We start from the raw sequence: 11,754 nt of genomic DNA, 5'->3' as shown, positions 1-11,754 counted from the left end.
TTTTCAAAGATGCGAAAAATTTACTTCTCTAGCTTAATTTTGCTAACACGAGTCATTTAAATAATAAATCATGCTGTGTTTATCATAATGATACTTACTATACATATACGCCACAGCAATAGCAGCGACGGTCATCAAAGAGGGCAAATACGGCATCAGTATCGAGAATAGCGCTCCCAAAAGAGTCCCACAGGTGACGTCACATTCTCTCTCCACCTCCACCTGAATCTCTTGCGCTGTCAACTTCGATTTGACGTTGACAAGGCCCACGCCACAAGTAGACGCTTCGTTTTTGACAACAACGAAGATTTCTGTATCTTTGTGTGTTATATCCAGTTTCAAGCCAGGTGATGTTGTGAGTTTGACTAGTTTCAGCGCTCGGGGATGACCGGTGACGGCGAAAGTGGTGGGGGGTTTGAGGAGGGAGACTTTGGAATGGGAGACGGATATTTGGGGGAGCAGTAGGACTTTGGTGCAAGTTCTGGCGACGCCCCATTCGGCGCACAACTCCACTTCGGACGCATCTGTGATTGGCGCTGCTGGGATGATAGAGCAGCCGAGTTGACCTAAAAACATATTTTGCTGTTATTACAAAGTCCAAAGCCATACAGTTCTTTTATCATACGGCAATAATGTCTATTCTGTATCACTTGAAGTAAAGATTATTGCATAACTCAGTCGTCAATAGTAAATGTTTGTTAAACTAAACAGATCTTTAAAATCAATAAGTCGCAAGATAATGACTATGTAAAATCTATGGGAGAGCCACTTTTGACAGCTCATAAAACAAGAGTAAATACAAATGAGTAGGTTATCTTCATAGAAACGCACCGAGCAAGGTTTGTATGTGAGCGCGCCAATACGTATGCGGCGCGCACGCACACACTGACAAAATTTAGCGTGGATTAGCGGGGTGTTGCGCCGAATTTTGTCAGTGTGTGCGTGCGTTTCTATGAAGATAACCTACCCATTTGTATTTACTCTGATAAAACGTATGTCCATTGACTAGAGTATCAACTACTCTATGCAGTTACGTTATTCAGTCAGAATCACTGCGTAGCACCTCTACGCGCTTTAGCGGAATAGAAAAAAAAAGCGGGATCAATAAATAATGTTATACCATTGATAATGTCTAGCACAGGTTTAGCCATATGCGGCGCCTTGGTCCGGCACGCATAAGGCAAGTCCACCTCGACTCCATCCACGGCGTATCTTTGTTCTTCTGAACAGAGTAAAGGACCGCCACTCAGTAGCGAGGCTTCGATCGTGAGCGGTACCATTGATGACGGCCAGTCACCCGGCATGAACTCCATCTGAAGAAGGTTATTTAGTAGTAAAACTTGACGTTAAATTTACTAATGAGTATCGCTATGAGCAATTTTAACAATGGGCGGAGCCAAAAGAAAGTCACCCGTTATTTGTGTCAGTATTTATTTATCAATTAATCTGATAATAGGGAAAGGGACATGAAAGCATTGAGACTCCGAGAACAAGATGTTCAAGATAGAATCAAGTAGCGGCACATGATTAGGAAAGCCAACCCCGCATCGCAGGTTAAGGCGAGGCAGAAGAAGAAAATCAATACGTGCTAGTCGTATTATGCAATCAAAGTAAAGACCCCGGCACATCAATTTAATTTTGAGGTGGATGGGTTTTCAATTTGGGATCTTATGTGGTTGCAATATGTCATTTTGCAACAAAAGACGACTACTTTATGTCCCTTATCAAAGCGTATCAGCTGAACGTTAGCCGTGAGCGGTCTGTCGAACCGCAGTGCGAGTTTCACAAGTAAATTATGTCACAAGGCGCTTTATAAATCTGCCCCCAGCATTATAACCTCAGTTACAACTCACAATTCATTACCTAATGAAAGTACATACCTTGTCAAAGGGTATCTGTTGCACAGTAGCCGTAAGCGGCGGCCTGTCAAGCCGCAGGGCATGCTTAGCGGCGTGGTCCCGAGACAGTAATGCGAGTGACACGCCGCTACCGGCGTATAGATTCACGCCTGGTGGCGCACGCCAACCCACGCCTTCTAGGCAGATCGCCCAGCCGCCGGTCGCTGCGAAATACAAAGGAATATTATAAATCTACGTTTAATTTGAAGGCTCTGAGGCTAAAATTAATAGGGATTATCCTGCTTTCGCCTCCGAGATTTATTTTACCATGTAGTACCCCTGTACGACAACCCAATCCGCACACAATATTCAGCGTAGTAGTATTAAAAAACAAAAGAGCGGGCAACCCCACCCCTACCACGCTGTGGGCTCGGTGTCCGAGCGGTCTCATTCCTTTGTGCGCACGCGCAACGACCGCACGCAGTATAAGAAAAATGCTTAAGTGACGTCACCAGGACGTTTTTACCGACAAAAAACGTAATTATTTTAAGTTGTGCAGTGTAGTGACGAGAATTAGACCCAACAAAAGGTTGGTTGTAACAACTATTTTGTGCAAGTGCTCGTACATTTTTATTATAAGCGTTGTGACACGACGCGTAACTTTGACCCATTTTTAGCTCCAAGTTAACGCGCGATGTTAACCAGTAGCCATTTTTTTTGAATGATCAAACGAACTTACCAAGTGAAGTTCGATCTAAATTATCCTGTTTTCGCCGAAGAGATTTAAGGTCCCTCCCAACCCGAAGATTTCTATATCTTCTTCCCTGGAGGTAAACGTCAATGTCATCTCTTCTCTAAATATAATGAGACCGCTCGGACACCGAGCCCACAGCGTGGTAGGGGTGGGGTTGCCCGCTCTTTTGTTTTTTAATACTACTACGCTGAATATTGTGTGCGGATTGGGTTGTCGTACAGGGGTACTACATGGTAAAATAAATCTCTTCGGCGAAAACAGGACAATTTAGATCGAACTTCACTTGGTAAGTTCGTTTGATCATTCAAATATGCATCACTTTTAAAAGTAAATAAACACTAGTTAGATCATAGCAATTCTGAAAAACAAGTATTGAATCCAGACTGAAAACAAAAAAGATACAAGCGTTTAAACTTTATATGTAAATAGCTGATCTGATTCTAATATGGCCAATGATGTCACGAGACACGAGATATGACTTCAGACCGTGTTTTTAACATACCAAGAGTCCTGGATGGGTGAGCTTCGTTCCCAGCGAGCCACACTTCGTCTTTGACGGTCACGCCTCCCGCAGAACCCTGGAACGCCGCGAAGGCACCCGCCGGTTCCAAGTGCGTGATGAGGAGTTCGTTGCCGAGGGCACTGCAGAACAAAAAAACTGTCACTTGAACCAAATAGTTAGAACATTAATAGTTACGAAAAGTATTTAAAAAAAATCAGCTAACGTTGCTTAGAGCTGCTATGTAATAGGCTCCGTCTTTGTTAAAGCAGTAGACAAAATAATATGGAGCTTCAACTACACAAGATAAAGTTGACACCTACTTAGAACAACCTATGTGGTAGACCTAGGCGCACTCCCTGGCTGGGAAAGTCCCAGATAACCCACTGGACGTCCTTATCGGCCAGTGGTAAGCCCAAAGCATTTTCTGAGAGAGCAAACTCGGCTATCAACTACTCGTTTGCAGGGAGAGAGCGCCTCGTTGAAATCGCCTGTTGGCTGCCTATAACGTTCGACGTACGCAAAGCCAAGGTAAAAAAATGTGGAAGCCACGATAGCCGAACGATGACGGGGTCGGACTGGCCGACTCGTGATCCGGGGAACGCGGGTTCGGTCCCCGCCGCCGCTCGATTAATGTGGTGAGGCACTCGTGACACAAGCACGCTTAGTACGAGGGGCTAATGGGAGTATTAGTACTTCGCGTCTTAGAGAGTTCCGCATCACCAATCGCACTGCTACCTCATCGTCTCCCGCTGGCTCCATAGTACAGAGCCCCGATTACGGTAACTTTTAACGTTTCCAATCCAGACACGCTTCTCGATTCTGCGATACGATTGGTCGTTCAACAGCGTACGTCAGCTGTTTTGACCAATCGTATTGCAGAATCAGAAACGCGTCTGGATTGGAGACGTTAAAAATTACCGTAATCGGGGCTCTGTATTGGGGTAAAGCGACATACACAACGCTGCTGCCTAAAACTAGGGTAACTCACCTATCAGCCGCTCGCCTGACGTGAGCGAGCGTCGGAGCTAAAGCGGTGACGTTAGCAAGCGGCGCAATTAGCTCGCGGCCTAGAGAGTTCCGCATCACCAATCGTACTGCAACTTCGTCTGCGTCTCCCGTCGGCTCCGCAGTACAGTAGTAGTGGGGTATCGCGACATAAACAACGCTGCTGTCTTAAACTAGGGTAACTCACCTATCAGCCGCTCGCCTGACGTGAGCGAGCGTCGGAGCTAGGGCCGTGACGTTAGCGAGCGTCGCGATAAGCTCGCGTCTTCGTCTGCGTCTACCGTCGGCTCCGCAGTACAGTAGTAGTGGGGTATCGCGACATACACAACGCTGCTGCCTTAAACTAGGGTAACTCACCTATCAGCCGCTCGCCTGACGTGAGCGAGCGTCGGAGCTAAGGCGGTGACGTTAGCGAGCGGCGCGATAAGCTCGCGTCTTCGTCTGCGTCTTCCGCCGGCTCCGCAGTACAGTAATAGTGGGGTATCGCGACACACACAACGCTGCTGACTTAAACTAGGGTAACTCACCTATCAGCCGCTCGCCTGACGTGAGCGAGCGTCGGAGCTAAGGCGGTGACGTTAGCAAGCGGCGCAATTAGCTCGCGGCCTAGAGAGTTCCGCATCACCAATCGTACTGCAACTTCGTCTGCGTCTCCCGCCGGCTCCGCAGTATAGTAATAGTGGGGTATCGCGACATAAACAACGCTGCTGTCTTGAACTAGGGTAACTCACCTATCAGCCGCTCGCCTAACGTGAATGAGCGTCGGAGTTAGGGCCGTAACGTTAGCGAGCGGCGCGATAAGCTCGCGTCCTAAAGAGTTTCGCATCACCAATCGTACCGTTTTCTCGTCTGTATCTCCCGCCGGCTCCGCAGTACAGTAATAGTGGGGCATCGCCACATAAACAACGCTGCTGTTTTAAACTAGGGTAACTCACCTATCAGCCGCTCGCCTAACGTGAGCGAGCGTCGGAGCTAAGGCCGTGACGTTAGCAAGTGGCGCGATTAGCTCGCGGCCTAGAGAGTTCCGCATCACCAATCGTACTGCAACTTCGTCTGCGTCTCCCGCCGGCTCCGCAGTACAGTAATAGTGGGGTATCGCGACACACACAACGCTGCTGTCTTAAACTAGGGTAACTCACCTATCAGCCGCTCGCCTGACGTGAGCGAGCGTCGGAGCTAAGGCCGTGACGTTAGCAAGTGGCGCGATAAGCTCGCGTCCTAAAGAGTTCCGCATCACCAATCGTACTGCAACTTCGTCTGCGTCTCCCGCCGGCTCCGCAGTGCAATAGTGGGATAAAGCGACATACTAAACACAATGCCGCTGCCTAAAGCTAGGGTAACTCACCTATCAGCCGCTCGCCTGACGTGAGCGAGCGTCGGAGCTAAGGCTGTGACGTTAGCAAGCGGCGCGATTAGCTCGCGTCCTAAAGAGTTCCGCGTCACCAATCATACCGCCACCTCTAGCCCCTTTGTTATAGTCGGGTAAAGTGACATACTATAATGCTACTTTAGGGCTACAAAAAACTGCTCACTCACCTATCAGCCGCTCGCCTGACGTGAGCGAGCGTCGGAGCTAAGGCTGTGACGTTAGCGAGAGGCGCGATTAGCTCGCGTCCTAAAGAGTTCCGCATCACCAATCGTACTGCAACTTCGTCTGCGTCTCCCGCCGGCTCCGCAGTGCAGTAGTGGGGTATCGCTACTTCTACGTGAATGACCTACGGATAAAATGAAAAAGTTGAATCACTACATATTATAAAACAAAGTCGCTTTCCTGTCTGTCTCTCCCTAATGTATGCTTATATCTTTAAAACTACGCAACGGATTTTGATGCGGTTTTTTTAATAGACAGTGATTCAAGAGGAAGATTTTTAAGTATACATTGTACCTGTGCGAAACAGGGGGGTCGCTAGTTATTTACAAAACTCATAAACTAGAGGCTAGTGGACATGGCATACTATTTATTAAGTTACTTTAATATGTAGTTTTTATTTATTTCCTTACTTGTTTTTCGATCACCCTATTGAACTCAAGTGCTTGAACATGACCATAAGAGATCATGAGGGGCTTGTTTTTTTACGCACGTTAATGACTATACATAGCACTTATACCTCGCATAAAAAATGAATTAGTACTAAAGTCCCGTCGCCGAGTAGATACAATTGCGTACAATGACCCCCTTGCTGTGTGATGGGCCGTCGCAGTAAGTGTGCGGCACGATAGCAATATAATTACGCGCGAGCGATAAGGATGGGTAGCTTAGTTAGATTAAACAAAAGGACTCACAGTTTCTCTGTAAATATTGTTCCTCTCATCCTTATGCTGAGCCACTATAACACCGTGTCCAGGTTTCAGAGCCTTCAACTCCCCATTGGCACTGATTTCAAATGCGCCATCTTGGTACGCGTTCCAATTGCCTCTTGGCAAGGACTTGAGACGCAATGTGGAGCCGACAGCCACTGCAAGGCGTTCGGATGAAGACAGCTCTTTGGGTAGACCTTCTACTGAAGCCCGAATGTCGGATATGCCGAGGATCTCGATGGTACTGTCCCAGGATCTTGTTTCTGCTGCCTGATAAATAAAAAGGTGGGGTTATGAGCAATTCTGGTTATAGATATGTCACCATAGAATTATGAATTCCGTCAGATTATAATCTGACGTACTTAGATTACAATCCGACCTAAACTATCCCAGTTTTTTTACAATATCACGCGTTATATTATAAACAGACAGAGTTCACAATTTCACGTTGACAGATGTAAAGACTTCGACAAATGTGATAATAATTAAAGAAAAATCAATGCTAACCACGAAAGTAGCTGCATCAGAATAAAACAAAAATAATGTTTACCTGTCCCATATTCCGCACTCTGACGTCGATGGTGATGACTCCTGGTTTCAGAGGCACAACGCGAACTGACAGACCCTCAGCCACGGATCTTTCCAGCAAATCTGTGAAAAAGATTTGGCAAAGTATGTATCTGTGTTACATATGAATAAAACCCAATATACCTAACCAAACACACTTCTTCTCATCTTATCGCGAAGCGCTATGTGTGCGTTAAGCGTGCAGATACAGTCATTATGTGTGCGTGACTATCTTTTCTCGGACGACAACCGCCGAGTAACTGTCACACAAAACTGAGTTGCGGACTGTATTTTTCTACACGTGGAGCTAGACCGCAAGCGCGTGACGGGTCATTTATGCTTCCAGCTCGTCGGGCAGTTGGTTCGCCCGCATTCTTCTCTTCACTTCTCCGTTCTGCTTCCTCACTCCACCACCTCACTTCACTCACTATAGATAGAGTCTAACTAACCGTCAGCACGTGTGGTATACAGCCTCGCAGCAGTAGGGTCGCGCACAGACCACGTGAGGCGGGGCAGCGGCATCAGTGACGCTAGCGCCGAAGCTGGTAGTCCATTCGCTTCCACCCATATGGGGCCTGGCGACCCTACTAGCAGGCTCAGGGAGGCTGGATATCGGGATTATTCGGGTGGCGGAGCGAAGGAGCAATGCCTATCGAAATTACGGACTGTCTGTCCATAGACGCGGAACTAAGTAGTTTTTTTTTTAAGATTATTAGTAATTTGTTATTACACAAATAACTAATACTCCCGTTAGCCCCTCGTACTAAGCTAAATATGCTTGTATCACAAGTGAGCTCACCACAATAGTCGAGCGGCGGCGGGGACCGAACCCGCGTTCTCCGGATTACGAGTTGGCCAGTGCGACCCCTTCTCCGTTCGGTTATCGTGGCTTTAGTCAGTTGAGCGATTGTAGACTGAGTAGACTATTTTCTGTAAGTAGCGCTTCGTGCAAGCGACGAGTATTTTATAGCCTAACCCACTAACCGTCAGCATGTGTAGTATACAGCCTCGCAGCAGTAGGGTCGCGCACAGACCACGTGAGGCGGGGCATCGGCATTAGTGACGCTAGCGCCGAAGCCGGTAGTCCATTTGCTTCCACCCATATGGGGCCTGGAGACCCTACTAGCAGGCTCTGAGTGGCCGAAGGTGAATATCGGGATCATTCGGGTAGCGGAACGAAGGAGCAATGCCGAGCGAAATTGCGGACCGTGTCTGTCCATAGACGCAGAGCTAAGTAGGAAAGCGGAGTGGTAAAGTGCCGACTCAAGGACTGTTTTTTTTCTATACACGGAGCTGAGCCGCAAACACGCACAAGTCATTTATGCAGCCAGCTGTGGGCAATTGATTCGCCCGGGATCTTCTCTCCACTTCCACGTTCCACTTACCCACTCCGCTTCTCAGTCTTGATGGTTAGTGGATTTTTACTTCGTTCATCGCTCCGGTACTACGCTCCGCTTCTGTGGAAAGTTTAACTAACTAACCGTCAGCATGTGTAGTATACAGCCTCGCAGAAGTAGGGTCCCGCACAGACCACGTGAGGCGGGGCAGCGGCATCAGCGACGCTAGCGCCGAAGCTGGTAGTCCATTTGCTTCCACCCATATGGGGCCTGGAGACCCGACTAAGAGACTCTGGGTCGCCGCGCGGACTCGAAGACCGGATATCGGGATCACCTATGACAAAACGTTTCTTTACCTTTTTATTTATAGTCCGTGTCAATTTAAATTGCCCAAATGGAATATTGACAGCGAGCTATCTATCTAGTGCCTGCGGTATGGGAGTAGCAAGGAAAGGTGTTTTTGTGACGTCAAACATAAGCGAGACTTCTTATGTGCTTCAGATTTGTATGCTCTGTAACGTCACGTCATCCCTCCTGTGCTGCTCCCAAACAACAGGCACTGACTCTATGCGCTAGACCTGCAGTAAGCTATCTTTAGCAACAAGATTTAGAGGACAAGAAACTTAGCTATATTTTAGCCCCCTATAAAACTCTACGATGAACCCTTAGAAAGAGTTTATAAATTTAAATATCTTGGACATATCGTGACTGACAGCCTTAAAGACGGTGAAGATATTGATAGGGAACGTAGGGCGCTGTCGGTCAGGGCGAATATGTTGGCACATAGATTTGGTCACTGCACAGATACTGTTAAAATAATGCTTTTTAAAGCATATTGTGTGTCATTTTATTCGTGCAGCTTATGGACCAACTATACCAAAAAGGCCTACAGTGCTCTGCGTGTCCAATACAATAACGCCTTCAGGGCGCTGTTGCGGCTGCCGCGGTTTTGTAGTGCGTCTGCGATGTTTGCGTTGGCGGGTGTAGATAGCTTTGAAGCTATAATGCGCAAAAAGTGCGCATCATTACTGCACAGAGTGCGCAGCAGCTGCCACAGCGTACTGAAGGAGATAGCCGATAGTGGGGATTGTCCACTGATCGGCCACATGCTCAGCAGGACGAAGTCTGTTTTAGAAATAAGATACTAACATAGCCTAAGTTTTTACTAACATTATGGATCCCTGTTATCCGAAATAAATACTTTTTATTATTTATTATTAGCGTGGAGATTATGGCAAAACCCTCCACTATAGTGGAGGAGGCTCATAGTCCAGCAGTGGACTGTAAAGGGCTGTTGATGATTATTTATTATTATTTAAAAAATATCAAAACCATGACACTGCAATTCATCCCTATCCCCTAAGGTTGAATATAGACTAGAGCATTTACTTGTAACAGAACAACGAGCCGCTCTATAAAATATTCTAGTGATCGCCGTTTCACCTTCAAACAATCAAATGTCGTACATGCTACCTGTATTGTACCATTCGTAAGAACGTTACATTGCATAGAAATGCACTAGTCTATACTCATCTTTAAATGTTTAACTAGATACCTCCACTTCGGCCTCAGCACTGGCCATTTCCACGTGAGCGATATCCGTGGCGACGAGCCGCACCCGACCAGTGCCCGTAGACAAGCCATGGACCGCGCCCGATGATGACACCTGGCAAAAAAAAAACATAATAAAGCTGACGACATTCGAACGGTATATAACCAGCAAGGCTACTTCGAAACGCCGTTTACGTAGTTTCGGATATATCTGTCACTGTCGCTCATGCTGGTATCTCGCTTTGTGTGAGAGAGATGGAAACATTCGATCATCGGATTACGTTTTTAGGAGTAGACCCGCAGAAGTATTGTTACCCACAACGAATAAGGTCTTCTCTTTCGTCTCTGGGAAGACTCTCAAGGTAAACTATCACTATACTAGACTATAGAGGCTATTATGTGAAGACAAAAGGTTTATTGTTGCAGCAGCAGTAATCTAGCACAACGTACTTATGCTTGGCCACGGCAGTGACAGTAACGAGCAGTATCCTACTTCCAGTGGCAGTAATAAGCAGTATCCTACTTCCAATAGCAGTAACATTTTTTGTTCCAGCGGCGGTTGTAACCTACCTCAATATACTTATGCTTGTCCACAGCTCGGTAGTGAAGCGAGGCAAGATGGGCGGGTGGCCCGCCCTGGTGACGTAACTGTAGGCGGGCGCCGGGCGGCAGTCTTGCAGTGTCAGGAATAATGCGGAGAGGGAACACTAAAGCCTGGTCCGTGAGCACGTAGAATTTTGTCCAATGACCCCAAGCTACCCATCCTTATCGCTCGCGCGTAATTATGTTGCTGTCGCGCTCGCACACTCACTGCGGGCGCCCGTCGCACAGTCGCGGTAACCTCAGATCATAGAAGGGAATAGATGTGAAACGGGGGCGTGGCGCGTGTCTCCGCGATATGCCCAGAAACGAACATCGCCCGCGACGCCAGGTTAGTCGCGATTCAGTCGTACTGAGGAAATGTTCTCCGATATTGTTGGATAATGCGTCGTAACGTGCAATAACATAAGGGAAACGAAGAACTACAGGAACAATGAAGTCATTTACCACATGTAAGTATTGCAAATCCATTGGTATTTTGCTTATAAATAAAAAAAACTAAACATTTTTACGAACGAATTCAGTGCCGTGACATTTACTGCGATATCGAAATTAGTGGTGATAAAAATTCAAACACGTTGTACATTGACGATTTAGTTAGCAACCACTTTATGTCATGCGTAACTACTGCGCAATGTATTTTATTTCTTCCGATATCCACTGACGCGTGAAAATACACAGTACGGCCGCATGTGCCGGTCGTAACATAGTGCAGGGCTCGTGTTCTAATACGGTTTCCTATTATCGATAAATAGAAGTAAATTATTATTTTCTATTTTCTAATTTTGAATGAAAAAATCATGAGTTGCTTGCGATTTTTAAGTTTTTACAAAAACAATAACAATAGTAGAAGGGATTAGTAACTGTCAACTATGTAATTACTATAAGAGCTAGTTGAAAGCCTAATATAGGCATTATTTTTGATAAACATAGGCGGTACGAATTTCGCCATAATTAAAAAGTTAATGCGCGATAGTAGTTAATAATAATTACAGTGATCCTGTTATTATTATTAAAGTAAATAATAATATATTACCAATATTGTAAATACTGGTAAAAATCGCAAGTACCTACTTAACCCATGACTTTTCATACAAACTTTGTCAGTCTATAACTTCTATACTCCATCGATAACGACATTGAGCTTTGGTTGGGGTAAATTAATATAAGGTAACTTCATTTAGTCCCAATAATTGATTCTGAGTTTTTCGTCCATACAAAATGGAACTGACTCCTTTATGCAAAAATCGTTAAAGAACATAATAATAACGTATAATAATAAAAAGGTTTTCATACAAGCAT

The 11,754-nt window shown here is 46.1% G+C and overlaps 1 protein-coding gene across 1 annotated transcript in view; it reads right to left on the bottom strand.

Annotated features, from left to right (window-relative positions):
• Gp210 (nucleoporin 210) overlaps positions 1–11,754 on the bottom strand; it is a 30,558-nt gene that overhangs the window by 1,267 nt on the left and 17,537 nt on the right. The window contains exons 19-27 of the mRNA XM_028306309.1: positions 9,857–9,967; positions 8,446–8,635; positions 6,948–7,048; positions 6,383–6,667; positions 5,636–5,814; positions 3,095–3,234; positions 1,881–2,062; positions 1,121–1,313; positions 99–566 (exon numbers count right to left, since the gene is read on the bottom strand). Coding sequence (XP_028162110.1) covers positions 99–566; positions 1,121–1,313; positions 1,881–2,062; positions 3,095–3,234; positions 5,636–5,814; positions 6,383–6,667; positions 6,948–7,048; positions 8,446–8,635; positions 9,857–9,967 — 1,849 coding nt within the window. The remainder of the gene's footprint in view (positions 1–98; positions 567–1,120; positions 1,314–1,880; positions 2,063–3,094; positions 3,235–5,635; positions 5,815–6,382; positions 6,668–6,947; positions 7,049–8,445; positions 8,636–9,856; positions 9,968–11,754) is intronic.

This window comes from Ostrinia furnacalis, unplaced genomic scaffold (assembly GCF_004193835.3).
Source record: "Ostrinia furnacalis isolate ACB-3 unplaced genomic scaffold, ASM419383v2 OfSCF1913, whole genome shotgun sequence".
NCBI classification, from domain to species: Eukaryota; Metazoa; Arthropoda; class Insecta; order Lepidoptera; family Crambidae; genus Ostrinia; species Ostrinia furnacalis.
The sequence above is the reverse complement of the archived record's forward strand: the minus strand, read 5'-3'. Positions and strand labels throughout refer to the sequence as shown.